Below are 22500 nucleotides of genomic sequence, written 5' to 3' on the forward strand. Positions count from 1 at the left end.
AATGACATGATGAACCTATCACCAGAATTCATTACTATTTACCGACACATTATATCAATACATATAATTCTGGATCCATCTAGGCCCAATCCTATTGGTTTAAAGGTCACCCCTAGACACCATATATACATATGATCAGCGCTCAAGCCCCTCTACACCCAAGCTAGGACCAGGGAGGGCCAGCTAATGGCTGCTGGTGACTCAGCAGGTAGCCATGTAAGCTCCCAAAAATCCAAACCTTATCTCACATGGATGGTGAAGTTACAGACACTAAAAGAAACTACAGAGCTTGAGCGGGACTCGAACCCCAATCTGGCCGATCACCAAGCAGAGACGTTACCAATGGGCCACAAGAACCCGAACTCCCTCTCCACACAAGCTAAGACCAGGGAGGGCCGGGCAATGGCTGCTGATGACTCAGCAGGTAGACCTATAGGCTTCCCAACCCCAGGGCCTTAGCTTACAAGGATGGTGAGGTTGCAAACACTACAAAAATTTATCGAGTTTGAGTGGGACTTGAACCTCAGTCCGGTGTCCCCTCTCCACCCAAGCCGAGACAAGGGAGAGCCAGACAATGGCTGTTGATGACTCAGCAGGTAGAGCTGTAGGCTCCCAAAGATCCCAATCCTTAGTTCACATGGATAGTGAGATTGTAAACACTACAAAAAACTACCGAGCTTGAGCGTGACTCAAACCCTAATCTGGCCGATCACCAAGCAGGGACGTTTCCAATAGGCCACCACAACCCCAAAGGAGAGCGGAAATCATTAAAGGATACGCAAAGGAAGCGAATTAACTCCTCTTTAGTCTGAGCTGACGAAGGGCGACACTTTAATTATAGGATAGAAATAAAAACCATCCTATTCCTAGCAGTCAAAGCCTATGCCATCCTTTCATTTCACTAAAGCTTCATTGACCCTAGTAATTGTGGAGTCAATTAATCGACCTAATTTCACCTTAGTTTTTTCTATCTTAACTTTATTTCCATTAGATGTCAACCGTTCATCCATTAGATTTATCAGTTCTTTTGATTCTTTATATTAATTAAGTTTTCTTACATTTATCAAATTCCACTCTTTCCCTATATCAATTCATCCACGCTTCTTCGGTTTTCAATAGCCCCTTTATCAATTACCTTTACTTTATCAATTATTTTATACTTTCCCCTTTTATCAGTTCCTTCTCCTTCATTTGTCAGTTCCTAGTGGCCCTCTTTACCAATTTCCCATCTACCTCTTTAACAATCTTATCTGCCTTCATAAAAACTTTTGGATCCTTTTCCTCAATGTCTACTTTTCCTCACATTTTTTCATTTCTTTCCTCTATTTTCTCTCTAACATTTCTTTCTTTCTCTGCCTCCTCTTTATTGCTTGTATTTTTTTTATTCCTTCTCATTATCCTTATACCATTTACATCCACTATTTTGTTCTTGCCTGTATTTACTCCTTTACTCTTTTTAATAACCTATAATTTCCTTTGCTCTTTTATCCTGTATCCTACTAATTCTACCTTTCACCAATGCCTTTCTTATACCTCTCCATTTTTTCTTCAGCTATTTTTCCCGTGTTTTTCTGACATTTTATTACCTTTTCCAATTTTTCTATCCCACTTAACTTTATCTTTCTATCTCCATTCCTGCTTTCCTGATCCTATTCCATTTACCATCAACTTTTTCTCTTTATACCTGTCTCCTATCTGTTTATCAATTCTCTCTCCTTCACCTCTCTATATTCATCATATCTTCTTCCCCATTTTATCAGAAATTATTAATCCAAAACCTCTTCAAGCCTACCTATCGTAACCTTTATTCCTTTTACCTATTTCTCCAATCATTCATTCCTAACTTCCTTTATCTATTCTCTACATCCTTTAACTATTCCTTCTCCTTCATCCACTCCTATCCTCTGTCCCAACTATTTCAGCACCCTTCAGAAATGGGCGTAATTTTTTTTTATCATTTGCAGAATCTACTACACCCAAAATCCATCCCGCCCGGATGTTGGGCGGACAGCCCACTCAAACCCTCGAAAACCATCTCAAACTCTCTCTCTCTCTCTCTCTCTCTCTCTCTCTCTCTCTCTCTCTCTCTCTCTCTCTCTCTCTCTCTCTCTCTCTCTCTCTCCAAAGAGCTGTTATACTGCCTCACTTCCGTCCTTTCATTTTAAACTGTAATATCAATAAATATATTTTCTATTCTAATATTAAGCAAAATTACACAGATAAATTTTGATAAAAAGACTGGAAAGAGAGTCAGTCTCTCTCTCTCTCTCCTCTCTCTCTCTCTCTCTCTCTCTCTCTCTCTCTCTCTCTCTCTCTCTCTCATGGAACTTTAATATTCATAAAAAATACTTCCAACATTTCCTAGCTCATAAAAATCCTCAGTATTGTAAAGTTTTATATTGCAGATAGATTAGTGGCATTGAGAACAAAAAATGAAATAGATTCCTATGGAGAGAGAGAGAGAGAGAGAGAGAGAGAGAGAGAGAGAGAGAGAGAGAGAGAGAGAGAGAGAGAGAGAGAGAGAGAGAGAACCATTTGAACGGTCGCAAATCCTAATATATCTTATATGAATTATTATCATCAATGTTTATTACAAAGTAATCAAAGTAGATGACCCTAAGTCGGGCTCAAACAGAATTAGAGAGGTTGGCCAGCTAAATTTAAAGAAGCCCAAGTGAAGGAAGAAAACATGAGACACAGGACACCTTTAGTGTAGAAGACCTTCCCATTGGCCATTCACACTTTCGTCGACTGGAAAGAAGGATTTAACGGTTTAAAGGCAGCTCATGAATGGCAGAGTCAAGGGACAGTGACTGCCCTATCAAGCAGAACATTGCCCTAGACTGACCATATTACATATGATGGCGCCCAAGCCCCCTCTCCACCTAAGCTAAGAACAAGGAGGGCCAGGCAATTGCAGCTGATTAGCTTGTTTTCGATCAAGTGGGGCTTCTTAAAATTAATTTCGTAAACCAAATTTCAAAAGTAAAATCAACATTAACAAAGACTGACATGGTTTTAAAACGCTGTTTTTTTCTTTAAAGAGGCGCTTCTTATGGGTCGCTTTCTCTCTTTCCTATCTCCCATCGCTTTCTCCAATGAATTAAGTTTAACCTTCATATCATCAAGATAACAATCTCGCAATCATTCGGATTTCAAATGTTTAAAGGTCACTCATGAATGGCAGAGACCAGGAACAATGCCCTAGAGACTGACTATATATCTATATGTTTAGCGCCAAAGGACCCCCTTTTCACCCAAGCTAAGACCAGGGAGGGCCAGACAATGGCAATACCTCAACAGGTAAATACCTATACTTCACTCAACCACCCATCCTAAGATTACAAGGATGGTGAGGTTGCAGACACTATAAGAATCTATTTAGCTTGAGCGGGTCTCGAACCACATATCCGTTTGTCAAACTAGGACGTTTCCAATAGCCTAGTAGAGGGGCACTCAGTAGAATGCAGACATCTGCCGCGGCAGCTTATTTCTTGACCTTGACCTTGACCTTAACATGTATTAACAGGCGTGGATTTTCATACACACAAATATGAACCAAGTTTGAAATCTCTATGAGAATGATGTCCAAACTTATGGCTGATTACGTGAATTGGACATTTGGCTTGACCGGAACCTTGACCTATGACCTTCCAAAATGTAATCATTTTCAGCTTTGTACATAATAGTTAATCCTGAAGGTTTCATCACTCTACGATTAAAATTGTGGCCAGGAAGCTGCTCACAAACAAACACACAAACAGGGGCAAATACAAAACCTCCTTCCAACTTCGTTGGCGGAGGTAACAAGCCTGAGTTTCTTATAGAATTTGACTTCTCGTACCAAAGTCACATTTACACGCTTGTCCTGGAAGGAGACAGGGCGGGCATCGCAAGTGTCTCTGATCGACCTCAAAACTTCCAAATTTATTCAGTTGGAAACTTCGACGGGGAGACATCGCCGGACGTTCATACATAGCTTTTAGTGGATAAATTCTGTGAAAAGTTTCCAGCGTTGGATTCGGAGCATGAGAAAGGAATGACAAGAAGCTGTCTAAAATTTAACGGTATTTGAATAAGCATTAAATAAGTTTGGTCTCACCATGCTGCCTTTTATCATTATTATTATTATTATTATTATTATTATTATTATTACATTATTGTTACTAAGCTACAACCCAAGTTGGAAAAGCAGGATGCTATAAGCGAAGGGGCTCCAATAGGGATAACAGCCCAGTGAGGAAAGAAAACAAGGAAAAAATAAATATTTCAAAAAGAATAACAGCATTAAAATAAATATCTCCTATATAAACAAGAGAACTCTAACTGAAGACAGTGGAAGACCCTGGTACAGAGGCTATGGCACTACCCAAGCCTAGAGAACAAACGTTTGATTTTGGGGTGTCCTTCTCCTAGAAAAGCTGCTTACCATTGCTAAAGAGTCTCTTCTACCCTTACCAAGAGGAAAGTAGCCATTGAACAATTACAGTGCAGTAACCCCTAGGGTGAAGAAGAATTATTATTATTACTAGCTAAGCTACAACTCTAGTTAAAAAAGTAAGATTCTATAAACCCAAGGGCCCCAACAGGGAAAATAGCCCAGTGAGGAAAAAGAAATAAGGAAATAAATAAACGATATGAGAAATAATGGACAATTAAAATCAAGATGCCATTATCTCAAGAGTCCTAACAGGGAAAAACAGCCCAGTGAGGAAAGGAAATAAGGAAATAATCAACCGATATGAGAAATAATGAACAATTAAAATAAAGTATTTCAAAAACAGTAACAACACAGAACAGATATTTCTTATATAAACTAAAAAGACATGTCAGCTTGTTCGATATAAAAACCTTTACTGCAAGTTTGAACTTTCGCATATTAGAAAACTAGTTTGTTTGACTTGACCAAGATGTTACTGATAAGTATTGAACTTCCTGAAAAATATGAAAGATCTTCCAACTCAAAATTCATAATCTTAACAATAAATGTGTGGATTTTTAATCTCATGGAAATTAATTCAAGACTTTTTATACGAAAATAATAAGGTATTTGATCTTTTTTTTTTATATTTAGTATAAGAGGACATAATATAACTTGGGAGGCAATATAATAAAATATGTCAGAAAAATAAAAGAAACAATGAGAGATAGATGAAGAGAAAAAGACAATAAGAATAAAAGATGTGCGCCTGTGTGCTTAAACATAATATGCAATTTATGAACCACTTAACTGGTGATGCATACTCGTCCCGAGTTTATTCTAGCTAACTCTGTTAGAGCTGAATACGATGATGTCCCCTTTTTAATAATAATAATAATAATAATAATAATAATAATAATAATAATAATAATAAAATTAATAATAATAATAATAATAATAATAATAATAATAATAGAGCCGAGTACGATGATGTCCACATTTTAATAATAACAACAGCAACAACAACAACAACAACAATAATAATATTAATAATAACAACAACAACAACAACAATAATAATAATAATAATAATAATAATAATAATGATGATGATAATAATCCACACTCGTATAATACTGTACACATACTTATGCTATCTATACCTACATGTATGAAAATAAATTGCACAAAGAAGAAAGTACCTTATAAAATGATCGCTTTCATAACATGCAAGAGAAAGATACCAAAAAACATTTGTATAAACATAAAGAAAAAAATAAAAAAATGATTTTAATATAGCGGAAACACTAAATTGCACTCAATGTCATGGTAAACCAGCAGAAACGTGTACTAGTGTAAAGGATTTCTTTTGACAGTATGAAATAATATTCAAAACAGAATATCTTATTCAGTCTCTCTCAAAACATTTAAAGAAAGGCCATATTCAGTGATTTTCTCTCAAAACATTTAAAGAAAGGCCATATTCAATGATTTTCTCTCAAAACATTTAAAGAAAGGCCATATTCAATTACTTTCTCTCAAAACATTTCAAGAAAGGCCATATTCAGTGATTTTCTCTCAAAACATTTAAAGAAAGGCCATATTCAGTGATTTTCTCTCAAAACATTTAAAGAAAGGCCATATTCAATTACTTTCTCTCAAAACATTTCAAGAAAGGCCATATTCAGTGATTTTCTCTCAAAACATTTAAAGAAAGGCCATATTCAGTGATTTTCTCTCAAAACATTTAAAGAAAGGCCATATTCAATGATTTTCTCTCAAAACATTTAAAGAAAGGCCATATTCAATTACTTTCTCTCAAAACATTTCAAGAAAGGCCATATTCAGTGATTTTCTCTCAAAACATTTAAAGAAAGGCCATATTCAGTGATTTTCTCTCAAAACATTTAAAGAAAGGCCATATTCAATTACTTTCTCTCAAAACATTTCAAGAAAGGCCATATTCAGTGATTTTCTCTCAAAACATTTCAAGAAAGGCCATATTCAGTGATTTTCTCTCAAAACATTTAAAGAAAGGCCATATTCAATGATTTTCTCTCAAAACATTTAAAGAAAGGCCATATTCAATGATTTTCTCTCAAAACATTTAAAGAAAGGCCATATTCAATTACTTTCTCTCAAAACATTTCAAGAAAGGCCATATTCAGTGATTTTCTCTCAAAACATTTAAAGAAAGGCCATATTCAGTGATTTTCTCTCAAAACATTTAAAGAAAGGCCATATTCAATGATTTTCTCTCAAAACATTTAAAGAAAGGCCATATTCAATGATTTTCTCTCAAAACATTTAAAGAAAGGCCATATTCAGTGATTTTCTCTCAAAACATTTCAAGAAAGGCCATATTCAGTGATTTTCTCTCAAAACATTTAAAGAAAGGCCATATTCAGTGATTTTCTCTCAAAACATTTAAAGAAAGGCCATATTCAATGATTTTCTCTCAAAACATTTAAAGAAAGGCCATATTCAATGATTTTCTCTCAAAACATTTAAAGAAAGGCCATATTCAATTACTTTCTCTCAAAACATTTCAAGAAAGGCCATATTCAGTGATTTTCTCTCAAAACATTTAAAGAAAGGCCATATTCAGTGATTTTCTCTCAAAACATTTAAAGAAAGGCCATATTCAATTACTTTCTCTCAAAACATTTCAAGAAAGGCCATATTCAGTGATTTTCTCTCAAAACATTTCAAGAAAGGCCATATTCAATGATTTTATATCTTTAATTTACACATAATTATATGAAAATATTTTAATAACATAAAAGAAGAGGTTTAGTGGAAGAGGATGCTGGAGTCACTGGAGAAGCCATGCATCAGGCAACCGACCCCTTATTGTAGGGATAAAAGTGCAAAAGAGGAAATCATACCCCCTCTTTGAAATCAAATATGTATAATCTAAAATATATATTAAAAGTTCTTTTTATTCTTTCCCGCCGTTAGCAATTAAGGGGTCGGTTGCCTGATGCGATAACAGCCATGGTTTATACTGTGGCAGAGGGTTTTTTACGATTGGGGCATTCAACCATAGTTATTGGTGCTGGACAGAGCTTTTGACTTAATACTTCAACTGTAATGGGGAATTCAACCATAGCTATTGGTGCTGGACAGAGCTTTCGACTTAATACTTCAACTGTAATGGGGAATTCAACCATAGCTATTGGTGCTGGACAGAGCTTTCGACTTAATACTTCAACTGTAATGGGGAATTCAACCATAGCTATTGGTGCTGGACAGAGCTTTCGACTTAATACTTCAACTGTAATGGGGAATTCAACCATAGCTATTGGTGCTGGACAGAGCTTTCGACTTAATACTTCAACTGTAATGGGGAATTCAACCATAGCTATTGGTGCTGGACAGAGCTTTCGACTTAATACTTCAACTGTAATGGGGAATTCAACCATAGCTATTGGTGCTGGACAGAGCTTTCGACTTAATACTTCAACTGTAATGGGGAATTCAACCATAGCTATTGGTGCTGGACAGAGCTTTCGACTTAATACTTCAACTGTAATGGGGAATTCAACCATAGCTATTGGTGCTGGACAGAGCTTTCGACTTAATACTTCAACTGTAATGGGGAATTCAACCATAGCTATTGGTGCTGGACAGAGCTTTCGACTTAATACTTCAACTGTAATGGGGAATTCAACCATAGCTATTGGCCCTGGACAGAGCTTTCGACTTAATAGTTCAACTGCAAAGCGACAGCAGGTTCCACAGTTATTGGCAGTGGGCCTAGACTTTAGCTGGAAAGCAAACTGCAAGGCAGCAGCTGTCCTTTTACTCGCTTTCTACGACACGCAGGACATACGGTGGTAGTATTCTTAAATCCCTTAGAATAATATATTAAAGAGCCATACGGTGGTTGTATTCTTAAATCCATTAAAATAATATATTAAAGAGCCATACGGTGGTAGTATTCTTACATCCCTTAAAATAATATATTAAAGAGCCATACGGTGGTAGTATTCTTAAATCCCTTAAAATAATATATTAAGAGCCATACGGTGGTAGTATTCTTAAATCCCTTAAAATAATATATTAAGAGCCATACGGTGGTTGTATTCTTAAATCCCTTAAAATGATATATTAAAGAGCCATACGATGGTAGTCTTCTTAAATCCCTTAAAATAATATATTAAAGAGCCATACGGTGGTCGTATTCTTAAATCACTTAAAATAACATACTAAGAACCATACGGTGGTAGTACTCTTAAATCCCTTAAAATAATATATTGAAGAGCCATACGATGGTCGTATTCTTACATCCCTTAAAATAATATATTGAAGAGCCATACGATGGTCGTATTCTTAAATCCCTTAAAATAATATATTAAAGAGCCATACGGTGGTAGGATTCTTAAATCCCTTAAGATAATATATTAAAGAGCCATACGGTGGTAGTATTCTTAAATCCCTTAAAATAATATATTAAGAGCCATACGATGGTAATATTCTTACACTCCCACCACAGGGCATAAAAATTAATACATTAAGAGTTGTTGATACCTGTCTACCACCGTTCTAAAATGATCACCAATTCGCCATTCTATTCCTCACCAGTTTTGCCGCTTTGTGCCGAAAATCAGCAGACGATCTTCGGAGCAGCCAAACACGAACTCCTAGAGGTGCCTTGCAAGGTCACTTCCTACCCGGCGCCTACATCTTTCAAGTAAGTATTATGAAAATGCAATGCAATTATTCAATGTATAATCTTCCGGTATAAGTGCAGTTTATTTCACTGTATAATTAACCCTTTCACTGCCAGTTGCGACTTAAACCAAACTTCTGATATAACAAAAATTTGATATTTATTTAAACGCGCTCATCAAAACCTTTCCACTGAATACCAACTTGCTATGGTTTGGGTTAGTGATTTTAAGAAAAGTTGGCCTTTTTAAAATTTTGACTAAGCCACCAATGGCAGTGAAAGGGTTAAAACATACAGAGCGTGTACGCAGGCAATGCACTCTTCTGATTAAAACGAGGAGTATTTATTATCCACGGTTGAAATACGCAAATATAAATGAACCACGTAAGTTCATCTTTCAACATTTTCAGTGTCATGTATTCTTATCATTTATACATTTCATTTCAGTTCACATCACCATATAAGGAATTTACTTCTTATACCCACATTGAATATGCTAATCAAATCTATAACAACACAGTTGGCAAATGCAAACACAACTGCTGCAATAAATGAACCTGGGTTTTAATGTAATTTTTGAGTCCCTTGTTAGGCTGGAGGAACGTAGAGAGTAGAGGTCCCCTTTTTGTTTTGTTTCATTTGTTGATGTCGGCTACCCCCCAAAATTGGGGGAAGTGCCTTGGTATATGTATGTATGTATATTTCTATTGCATTTCATTCCAATTCACATCACACATTGAATTCTTTCAAACCCTTTAAATACGTTAAATCAAATTTATAATAGAAAGTCTCCTCTTCAGATGGGCAATGAACACCTCCTCAGGCCTCCTAGACGTGGCCCTCAACCTGACCACCATCGTCGGTTCGACCAGCATCATCAGCTACACCCCCCAGACCTATCACGACTTCGGCTCCTTGCTCTGCTGGGCCATAAATGACCTCGGCCAGCAGAAGGATCCGTGCGTTTTCAACATCCTGCCCGTGGGTGAGTAGTCTCTCTCTTTGGTAGCTACTTCTGCGAGTGGGTCTGCTCCATTCTTCTTACTTTCTATCCATCATTATTTTTATTTCTAATGCTTTTCTTGGTCCTACATCTGCAAGTGGGTCTGCTCCATCCTTTTTACTGAGGTTCCTATTTCACTTTCTATCCATTTATTTTTTCTTAATTTTTTAATGCTTTTCTTGGTACTTCGTCTGCACGTCAGCAAGTGGGTCTGCTCCTTTCTTTTTACTGAGGTTCCCATTCCACTTTCTACCCATCTTTATTTTTATATTTTTAATGCTTTTCTTAGTCCTACATCTACAAGTGGGTCTGCTCCGTTCTTCTTGCTGAGGTTCACATTTCACTTTTTATCCATCTTTATCTTATTATATTTTCATTGCTTTTCTTGGTCCTACATCTGCAAGTGGGTCTGCTCCGTTCTTCTTACTGAAGTTCCTATTTCACTTTCCATCCATCTTCTTTATTTTTTTTTTTTTTTTTTTGTATTTTTTATTTTCCATGTTTTTCTTGATTCGTAGGTCGACGGGTTGGGAATTCAATGGATTAATAGTTTGGGAAAAACACGCTAAATAAGGGGTTTATAAGAAACGGGGAACACTGAAGCACTAGGGAATTTCCAAAGCATGGCAGTAGTTAGAAACAGCAGCAACCAGTAGGTCTGCCCCACTTTCAGCCCTGAAGATAAAACTAATATTTCATCATTCGTCATTCTCTCCACCTGATGAAATTCCAAGAGCAACAATTGGGTCTGCCCTACTTAAAACTTTCCCCCATCTTCACAAGTAGTGTGAAACTAGCGGAAAAGGGTCAATGGTTCGATATGCATTTCCAACTACTCCTTAACCGGCCAATACGTTTTATTCTCCAGCACACACGCTTAAGCTTACCTTAACAGTTAAAAACATTCCCTCAGCAGTAAAATTCCCTACTTTATAAGTTTTATTTTACTTAGTTTTTTACTTTATATTTTTTTTCCGTTCCGAAAATAGTTCCTTAATCCAACAAACCTATAGATAATTCGATATATCTCTCTGACAATATATACATACTCATTGTAATGTTTACATTATGCATAAAAACAATTAAGAATCACCCACCACGTTCAGTTGGTAATGAGAGAGAGAGAGAGAGAGAGAGAGAGAGAGAGAGAGAGAGAGAGATTGTATATACATACTTAAGGGTTGATATCTTTGCGTAAACAACCTCTCTCTCTCTCTCTCTCTCTCTCTCTCTCTCTCTCTCTCTCACACACACACACACACAATATACATAGAGACAGTAATGTCTACACTGCATAAAAGCAATTAAGAATCATCCACCACGTTCAAATAGTAGAGAGAGAGAGAGAGAGAGAGAGAGAGAGAGAGAGAGAGAGAGAGAGAGAGTTGTTTACGCAAAGATATCAAACCCTTAAGTATATAATTTGCTGTATCACAACATCATGACTTTGTCTTCCTAACCATTCTGATTTTTTTTTTCTTTTCGTTTAATAACATCTTATTTATTCTTTCTCGTGTTTGGTGTTTACGTTGGTTGACATTTACAATACTCTATTTGTTTCTTTTTTATACTTTCGTGACTTTATATTATTATTATTATTATTATTATTATTATTATTATTATTATTAATTATTATTATTATTATTATTATTATTATTATTATTACTTGCTAAGTTACAACTCTAGTTGGGAAAGAAAGATGCAGCCTGTAAATAAGTGTATATGTAAGTAACTACATTTGTGAAATTGTATTTTAGTGATAGGTAATTACGATTGTGAAATTGTAACTATCTGTAGGTAACTACGATTGTGAAAATTGTATTTATTTGAAGGTAACCACGACTGTAAAATGGTATTCCTTTGTAGATAACTAGGATTGTGAAAATTATATTTTTTTGTAGGTAACTACGATTGTGAAAACTATTTATTTGTAGGTAACAACGATTGTGAAATTGCATTTATTTGTAGGTAACTACGATTGTGAAATTCTATCCATTTATAGGTAACAACGATTGTGAAATTCTATCCATTTGTAGGTAACTACGATTGTGAAATTCTATCCCTTTATAGGTAACAACGATTGTGAAATTCTATCCATTTGTAGGTAACTACGATTGTGAAATTCTATCCATTTATAGGTAACAACGATTGTGAAAATTCTATTCATTTATAGGTAACAACGATTGTGAAATTAAATTCATGAGTAGGTAACTATGATTGTGAAATTGCACTGATGGCAATCATAAAGAAACATTTTTCTTGTAGTAAGAAAATTTTTTTTTTATTACAATGCAAAATTCCATGGGATTATTTCTAAATCTTGCCAATGAAATTTTGCCAGTCATATTCGTTCGGAGCAAACAAGCACGCGTCGAGAAAAAATACAAAATATCTGATATAGCAATGGAAGAATTTTACCCCACTAATATTTCGAACCATACAAGTCCGTAATATTTATTTTTTCAACGTTTCAAGGATACAAGGGTTGTCTAGACAGGATTTAAAAAGAAAAAAAATGTGTTTGTGTGTATGTTTGTGTGTCTAATGGAAGACTGGAGGGTGTGGATTAAGGATAGTTACCTTGTAAAAAGGTGTGTGTGTGTGTGTGTGTGTGTGTGTGTGTGTGTGTGAGGACTGAAATGTGTCGATTAAGGTTAGTGCCTTGGTAAAAAGGGGTGTGGGCGTGGGTGTGGGTGTGTGTGTGTGTGTGTGTGTGTAAGGGAACACTGAAAGGTTTGAATTAAGGTTAGTGACTTAATGTTTGGACAAAGCCCTATAAGGGAGCCTTAACATAAGGAATTTCTTACTTCTGTTTACAAATTGATTTTTGCTTGTTATGTTACCAGATATTTTTATTTATGTTGACTCCCCAGCATTACTTATTTTCAGCAAAACTTTATATTTGAAATAGTAATAGTAGAGTAGTAATTATCATTATGATTTGCTATTTCTTTATTATTGGTTCATTTTTTCTCAAGTTTAATAGTTTATATATGAAAGATCTATTTTAAAAGTTACTGTTCTTAAAATATTTTATTTCTATTGTTCATTATTTCTCATATAGTTTATAAATTTGCTTATTTCCTTTCCTCACTGTTGGAGCCCTTGGGCTTAATAGCATCCTGCTTTTCCAACTTGGACTGTTAGCATAGCTAGTAACAATAGTCATAATAGCAATACCATTCAGTTACCCCCTCCTCGATCGTTCATTTTCTTCTCTTATAGTTTATTTATTCCCTGTCTTCCTTTCCTCGCTGGGATATTTTTCCCCATAATTGGATCCCTTAGGCTTATAGCACGTCTTGCTTTTCCCAACTAGGATTGTTAGCTTAGCTAGTAACAATAGTGATAATAGCAATAATACAGATAATTCCTCCCCGTTACAAAAATGGGACCCAAACTGACCCCCACGAATTTCCTTTCCTCACTGGGCTATTTTTCCCTATTGGAGCCCTTAGACTTATAGCACGTCCTGCTTTTCACACTAGGATTGTTAGCTTAGCTAGTGATAACAGTCATAATAGCAATACCATTCAGTTACCCCCCTCCCCAATCGTTTATTTATTTCCTTGTTTCCTTTCCTCACTGGGCTATTTTTCCCTATAGGAGCCCTTGGGCTTATAGCACGTCCTGCTTTTCCAACTAGGATTCATAGCTTAGCTAGTGATAATAGTCATATTAGCAATCCCATTCAGTTACTTCCTTCCTCGTTACAAAAAATGGGACCCAAACCGACCCCTGAATTTCCTTTCCTCGCTGGGCTATTTTTCCCTGTTGAAGCCCTTGGGCTTAATAGCATCATGCTTTTCCAACTAGGATTGTTAGCTTAGCTAGTGATAATAGTCATAATAGCGATACCAGTCAGTTAACCCACACCCATCCCTGTTACAAAAGTGGGGCTCCAATCAACTCCCCGAATTTCCTTTCTTCATTGGGCTATTTTTTCATGTAGGAGCCCTTGGGCCTATAACACGTCCTGCTTTTCCCAACTAGGATTGTTAGCTTAGCTAGTAACAATAGTGATAATAGCAATACCATTCAGATAATTGCTCTTCGTTACAAAAACGGGACCCCACTCGACCCCCATAATTTCCTTTCCTCACTGGGATAATTTTCCCTGTTGGAGCCCTTAAGCTTATAGCACCTTACTTTTCCAACTAGGATTGTTAGCTTAGCTAGTGATAACAGTAATAATAGCAATACCATTCAGTTACCACCTCCCCAATCGTTAATTATAGTTTATTTTCTTGTTTCCTTTCCTCACTGGGCAATTTTTCCCTATTGGAGCCCTTAGACTTATAGCACGTCCTGCTTTTCAAACTAGGATTGTTAGCTTAGCTACTGATAATAGTCATAATAGCGATACCAGTCAGTTAACGCCCACCCATCCCTGTAACAAAAGGGGGCGCCAATCGACCCCCTGAATTTCCTTTCTTCATTGGGCTATTTTTCCGCGTTGGAGCCTTTAGGCTTACAGCACGTCCTGCTTTTCCAACTAGGATTCATAGCTTAGCTAGTAACAATAGTGATAATAGCAATACCATTCAGATAGTTCCTCCTCGTTACAAAAATGGTACCCAAACTGACCCCCTGAATTTTACCTCAGCAGAATAAATCCGTCCATAGCCCCGACTTTGCATTCTTTCACAGCCAAGCCCGAGTCCGTCTCCGGCTGCGTCGCCGAGCGGAACGCCACCATGCCCCCGACGTACCTGGTGGTGAAGTGCATCCCCGGGTGGGACGGAGGCCTCCGGCAGACGTTCACCCTGGAGGTGCGGAAGGCCGATACCCAGGAGACGCTGGACGAGTTCAGATTGGCTGCCCAGCCTTTCTTCATCGTCGCCAGGTAAAAATAAGTTTATTTAATATTCGAATAATTTATTTATAAGTTTGTATTTATCATTATCTAATATTCGAATGATTTTCATAAGTTTTTATGATTTAATATTCGAATAATCTTGTAAGTTTTTATGATTTAATATTCAAATAATCTTACAAGTTTTAATGATTTAATATTCGAATAATCTTATAAGTTTTTATGATTTAATTTTCGAATATTTTTTTAATATAATTTATTAAGCTATTTGAATTCTTTTATGAGATTTTATGATTCAATATTTGAATCATCTTTTATAAGTTTTCATCATTTATATTTCGAATATCTTTTTTTATTATTTATATTTCGAATAAAACTCTATAAGTTTTCATTAACTAATATTCGAAAATTCGTTTTTAATTCATTTCTTTTCTCCTAAGTTCGTTTCGGCAAATTAGTCAAAAACTGACCTTATTATGATATAGAGTAAGACTAGAATAGTAATTCTTCCCTATGAATATATATATATATATATATATATATATATATATATATATATATATATTTACAGTATATACGATAAGAACAATAGTAGCTACTTGAACCTCCTAGATGAATATAAAAAACTTCCTGGTTGCAGCTAACAAATCAGGTACTGAGAAAGATCCGTATATACTTTTTTCATTACTTTGTCAGCAAACAAATATTGCGCCTACCCTTACCAGCATAGATTAGCCCTGATAATAGATAACAGATTTATTTATGGAATTTGGGCACTGGATCCGAGAGACCATTCAAGGGCCAAGGAGTAACTGAGGGATACTATTCTCTTGCACTGTAAAACCAAAGTTAAAAAGATGCTGCTAAGTACTTTAAGTGATGCCTACAGTACACTGGGCAATGTGCGCACTAACAACTTACAGGGCCTCGGGCAGGGGTTTCTGTTTACCTCTAAAATTGAGGAAGAAAACGAGAAACAATGAAACAAATCAACGGCCTCTGAGAAAGCGTTTGATTCTGTCAAAACTTCGGCAGTAATGAAAGCTCTCCAAAAACAAGCCATAGAAAAATCTTATGTAAGAACACATGAAGATGTTGATTTTGTGAAATAATTCTGTTGTTCAATCTCATTACAAATTACATCATGTATTGCGCAATACTAACTATTCTCTCAGGGCCTTGTACCCCCAGGAAGAGTAAAAATGTCCCCTAGTGATACATGTACCCAAAGTTAAGAACCCTTGGCTAAAGTAAAAGGCAGAAAACCAATGCCTTTCCCCACAAAGCAAATAAACAAAACACGTTGTCGACATGTTTAAAGGTTTAAAGGCCAGTATTGAACGGCAGGGGCAAGGGATAGTGACATTGCTCTATCTAGCAGGACAATGTCCTAGAGACTGACCATATATATATATATATATATATATATATATATATATATATATATATATATATATATATATATATATATATATATATGATCAGCGTTCAAGGGCCCCCTCCACCCAAGCTAGGACCAAGGAGGGCTAGGCAATGGCTGCTGATGTCTAAGCAGATAAACCTATAGGCTACCCCAACCACTCCATCCTTAGCTCACAAGGATACTGAGGTTGCAGCGACCAAAGAAACTAACTGGTTTTAGAGAGAATCAAACCCCAGTCTAGAGATCACCAGTCAGGGACGTTACAACATCAGCCACCCCACAACTAATTGTTATGTATTCAGATTCGCTCTCCGATTGATTTCATTAACTTTTCTCCACCTACGCCAGAATGACGTCACGAATGGGGACTTGTGATTGACATACTAAGGGATCTTTATTACCTCCTTTTTTTATTTGCTACCATTGACCTTCTAGATGAATAAGCCACAGTAATATCTATTGGACCCTTTTTATTAACTAATACTAATAGATGACAAATCCTAAAATATATAAAGGGAGAGGCTATAATTAACTTGACATTACAGGCTATATTTTCATCTAAATGGTTTATTGAAAGTGAGGTCCCCTGATGCGTCTCTTTGTATAGCGAAAGCAACTTCGTTATAACCAGTTTTAATCTGTGAGTAATTGTTGTTGGAATGTAATACAAATTCGTTTTACCTAGCATAGATCTAACAATAAATCTATCCCAATTATAGCATCGTTTGCCGCTGTAGAGAGAGAGAGAGAGAGAGAGAGAGAGAGAGAGAGAGAGAGAGAGAGAGAGAGAGAGAGAGAGAGAGATCATTTAACATTAAGGACCTGCTTCCTTCAATTACGAGAGACAAAAGGGTTCTGGAACATGTATATGTATGTATGTGTATATATATATATATATATATATATATATATATATATATATATATATATATATATATATATATATATAGTATATAATTGATCTTATTTTAGGGGAAGATAAAATATTTTCTTGAATGCTGAAATTGTGCAAATCATGGTTGTATCTAAATAAATCATCCATACTCCTGCAAATACCTTTAGTGACAAAAACAGTAAATACCTTAAATGCTAAAAATCTCAAAATCTCAAAGTGAAAACAATTCTACAACTGAATTTACCTATTTAGCTGCACTATTTTAATACACATAATCGATGAAAAATTCTACAAATTAACTTAATTTACTTATAACTGCAAACGTTTTTCAATTGTCTCTAACATTTTTTTTTTTTTTTTTTTTTGTAAAACGCAAGCTCTTAAATTGGCAGCCCGTAATTATATCTTCCATATTCCCTTATCCGTACCAACATGACACTGCTATCACGTCCGCACGCTACTTTACCGTCCGCAGAGTCCAGCTGGACGTGGAATACCTCCTGACGATCACAGCCGCCAACAGCCGAGGCTCCAGTCCGCCCTACACCATCACCTACACCGCCCCATCGACGTCGGCGGATAAGGTCATTTCACCAGACGCCCACACGGTACTCCTGACCATCACGCCCTTCCTCGTCCTGCTCGTCGGGGTCATGGTTGGTGTGATTGTCTGCGTGAGCGTGGCCGTGGTCATGTCCCGCCGGAGGAGAAAGAGGAAGAGCGGGGCGGAGATTCTCTACGCAGGACCCCTTAAGGACAATTACGACTCCAAGGATGTCCATACGCTCATCTGCGTCAGTGCAGGTGAATAGATAATAGGAAGGATATTGTTAAAGTAGCTTTGATCAATTTATTCTTTACTTTCTTCTAGTGTTTATTTGTTAAATTTTCTCAATAATGTTCTCTTCTCTTAAATGTTATAATGATATCTTCCAGTGTCTCATTTTCTTCTTTTCTTTCTTCTTGCTATCTCTAGTTTTTATGTATTAACATTTCTCAATAATAAATTTATTTCTTTTTCTTGAATATTATAATGGTATCTTCTAGAATCTAGTGTCTCATTTTCTTCCCCTTTTCTTTCTTCTTGCTATCTCTAGTTTTTATCTAACAAAATTTCTTAACAATTTGCTGTTTTTTTTATATATGTTATATTTCGTCTAGCTATCGCTAGTTTTTACTTATTAAAATTTCTTGAAAATTTGCTGTTGTTACAATGACGTCTTCCAGTGATCTCAGTTTCTTGTTATCTCTAGCTTTTATTTATTAGAACTTCTCAATAATTTCATTTTTTCTTCTTTTATTTAATAGAATTTCTTAATAACTTCCTTTTTTCTCCTAAGTCTTATAACGATGTCTTCCAGTAATCCACAATTTTCCCATAAAGATATCTTTCTTTCTTTTACTGCAGTTACCAACTTTTTTTAAAGACTACAGGAGATGTTCTACATATTTTTTTTTCATATTGATATTAACATAATCCTTCATTTTGTTTTCCTTCAGAATGTGAAAAACAAGATGGCATCCAGTGGGGAGGCAAGACCGGGTCTCTGGGCAACTGCTACGTCTCTCCTGACATCCTCAACAATGTAAGATAGAAAGAACTGAATATTACACAATTCTCACATTATCTCTTTAAATATCATTTTTAAAAACGACGTTTTTCTATTTTTCTGTTATTATATACTTTCGAAAAAATCAAAAGGATATAGAGTATGTACAAAATGAAATAAGAATATATCTCAAGTGGCAAGTTTTTTTTCCCAAAAAAGTTGATTTTTTGTTTACTTATTCTAAATTGAGTCGACCATGAATGAAATTTTTGTGCAACTTTCATTGCCATCATTATGAGGAAAATAATGGTACGTTTAGGCTACTTAAAATTTTTCTTTTTTAACTTCCTATTTCCTCCATAACACCCTTAAAAATTTATGTTCACATGAATTTTGAAATACTAATCTATTTCGAGTCCAAAAATTTTTTTTCCTAAAACAAATATTTTTTTCAATTATTCGAAAAAAAAATACTTAAAATCAAATCCTCGTGTACCTTTCGTTGCTATCGTTATCATGAAAACATATATACAGTTGGGCTATCTCAGTCTTTCTTAGTTTATTTTCTATATCCCCCAAAACCCTGTAAAAATGTATCGTTTCACATTTGCGTGTCTTAGTTTACTTTCTATTTCCCGCAAAACCCTGTAAAAATATATTGTTTCCCATTTGCGTGCCTTAGTTTACTTTCTATTTCCCGAAAAAAACCCTGTAAAAATGTATCGTTTCACATTTGCACATCTTAGTTTACTTTCTATTTCCCCCAAAAACCCTGTAAAAATGTATCGTTTCACATTTGTGCGTCTTAGTTTACTTTCTATTTCACCAAAAACCCTGCAAAAATGTATCGTTTCACATTTGTGCGTCTTAGTTTACTTTCTATTTCCCCCAAAACCCTGTAAAAATGTATCGTTTCACATTTGTGTGTCTTAGTTTACTTTCTATTTCCCAAAAAACACTGTAAAAATGTATCGTTTCACATTTGCGTGTCTTAGTTTACTTTCTATTTCCACCAAAACCCTGTAAAAATGTATCGTTTCACATTTGCGCGTCTTAGTTTACTTTCTATTTCCCCCAAAACCCTGTAAAAATGTATCGTTTCACATTTGTGTGTCTTAATTTACTTTCTTTTTCCCCCAAAACCCTGTAAAAATGTATCGTTTCACATTTGCGCGTCTTAATTTACTTTCTTTTTCCCCCAAAACCCTGTAAAAATGTATCGTTTCACATATGCGCGTCTTAGTTTACTTTCTATTTCCCCAAAAAACCCTGTAAAAATGTATTGTTTCACATTTGCGTGTCTTAGTTTACTTTCTATTTCCACCAAGACCCTGTAAAAATGTATCATTTCACATTTGTGCGTCTTAGTTTACTTTCTATTTCCACCAAAACCCTGTAAAAATGTATCGTTTCACATTTGCGTGTCTTAGTTTACTTTCTATTTCCACCAAGACCCTGTAAAAATGTATCGTTTCACATTTCCGTGTCTTAGATAACTTTCTATATCGTCCAAAATCCCTTTAAAAATGGGTCGTTCATTAGTTAATGTCCTATTTTCTCCAAAACCCCCTTAAAATGTATCGTTTCACATTTGCCTTTCTTAGTTAACTTCCCATCTCTTACAAAGCCCCCTTAAACATGAACCGTTTCTTAGTTAATTTTCTCAAAAAAAAAAAAAAATAATAATAAGAATTAAAATATGTCGTTTCCTATTTTGAGTTTTGCTAATCATCATTCACTTGAATATGTGTTCACCTGTATCAAAAACTTCACCATTTCTAACTACTAATAAAAACTCTTATCTATTCCCCCTACAGTCCAACAACGCCCTGGAGACGGATTCCCTCCTGAGGGAAAAACTATCGGCCCTGCAGGGCTTAGCCCCTCTGGCGTCCACAGACTCCCTAGGGCGGTGCTCCACCCACTCCTCCACGTGCACCTCGTCCTCTAAAACGCCCTCCTTCAAGTCCTCCAGGGTCTCCAATTCCAACACCGGAATTCACCCGGAAATTCAGAGGAAACTGGAATTGGAAGAGACTCCGGAATCACCTCTCATGGAACTCCCTCGCGAGAGCTGTGTATAGTAGTGTGTAGATAACGAGTCGAAACAAATCCAGTTAACTTTATAAATATCCGAGGTTTGACATTTGTATTTGTAGATATTCATGACCAAGCTCTCTCTCTCTCTCTCTCTCTCTCTCTCTCTCTCTCTCTCTCTCTTTCTATACGTCAGTTTTTTTAGGTTCTCTTTTATTCATCACTCTCTTCCTATGCATGAGAATTTCTTTAGGATCCTCTTCTCTCTCTCTCTCTCTCTCTCTCTCTCTCTCTCTCTCTCTCTCTCTCTCTCTCTCTCTCTCTCTCTCTCTCTCTCTCTCTCTCTCTTTATGTGACTTTCTTTAGGTTCCCTTTTGTTCATCTCTCTTTTTCTCTTTGTAAAACTTTCTTTAGGTCCTCTCTCTCTCTCTCTCTGTGAAACTGTTTTAAGTTCCCTCTTGCTCACTTAAAACCCAACGATTACCAGAAGCAGGATGGTATAATCTACAGTGGTGAACTGCTAATGAAAACTGTGATATAATATAGTGTAATTAATATACCCTTATAGAATAGAATATCTTGCAGAAGTAAATGTCTGGCGGAAATACTGGAATACTTCTGGAATCAGCTGTGCAAAGCTTGTTCTGTGAACATTCTGGAATTAGTGGGAAATTGACTATCCCGCAGACTGCCCTAGTTATGAACTTCCTCGCAGAATGACAATGGGGTCACCTGGAAAAACTATAACAGGAGCGTTTCGCCAAACTTTTGTACAGAACAATTAATGGTAAAACTGTATTTTTGTCCGTGATTCAAAATGGAAAACTATAGTCTGTGTGAATTCAGTTCTTCCGTAAGAATAATAGAAAAACAATCGATTTTGTGCTGTTTATCCACATTCACTGACAGGTACGAATCATGAAAGTTTACGTGTACTGTGTTTATGATACAAAGAGACATTCGGTGCTATATACCCACTATGTGTAAAATGCCTCTTTAACCTCGCCCCTATCCCTATAATAATTTACCTTACGTTTATTCTAACGTTGCTAACCTTTATTTACAAGAAAAATAACAAAAGACAATCCGAAAATTTGCTCAACTAATTTACGTTCCGTATCGGCCAAAATGCAACGTATGTCGTAATACTTTAAGTGTCAAAACGAATCGAGTTACTATTTAACGAGAAACGCGACTGGTGACGTATTGACCTTAGAGTGAACTCAGGGCCGTCAGTCCGCTGGATGGGGTTAGAACCCAGTTTCTATCTCTTGGATATATGAGTGACGGCTTTGACTGGACTAGTTCGTAAACACGACAATCAGAAAGACCACGAATACATTACTGTATTCAGTGAATTGAAGAAGATATCCCATACGGTCCCTGGAAATTGTTAATATCAAATCCTTGTAAATTAAATGGGAAGTGTGGTGCACACGGACCGAAAAGGAGACATAAGTAAATGAATAAATAAAGCTAAGAATAACACCAAGAAAAATAAAATAAAAATAAAATCAGCAATCGGTGTTTGTTGATTTCTCATCAACCTCAACGGACCAAAATCAAACAAGTCTTGTTCAAGTCATATAGACTTTCTCAGTTACCCTATGAAGATTATATCTTAATCTGTATTATTGTTTACACTCACTCTTCCTTTCTTACATCACACAGATTCCGTATC

General features: G+C 35.9%; 1 protein-coding gene across 1 annotated transcript in view; it reads left to right on the top strand.

Moving 5' to 3' along the window:
• Positions 1–22500, top strand: part of LOC137639802 (protein turtle homolog A-like) — a 101713-nt gene that overhangs the window by 78169 nt on the left and 1044 nt on the right. The window contains 6 exon segments of the mRNA XM_068372043.1: positions 9008–9116; positions 9896–10080; positions 14749–14944; positions 17708–18036; positions 18733–18818; positions 20600–22500. The exon segment at positions 20600–22500 is cut by the window's right edge and continues 1044 nt beyond it. Of these exon segments, the coding sequence (XP_068228144.1) occupies positions 9008–9116; positions 9896–10080; positions 14749–14944; positions 17708–18036; positions 18733–18818; positions 20600–20866 (1172 nt within the window). The 3' untranslated portion in view covers positions 20867–22500.

This window comes from Palaemon carinicauda, chromosome 4 (assembly GCF_036898095.1).
Source record: "Palaemon carinicauda isolate YSFRI2023 chromosome 4, ASM3689809v2, whole genome shotgun sequence".
In the NCBI taxonomy this organism is placed as follows: domain Eukaryota; kingdom Metazoa; phylum Arthropoda; class Malacostraca; order Decapoda; family Palaemonidae; genus Palaemon; species Palaemon carinicauda.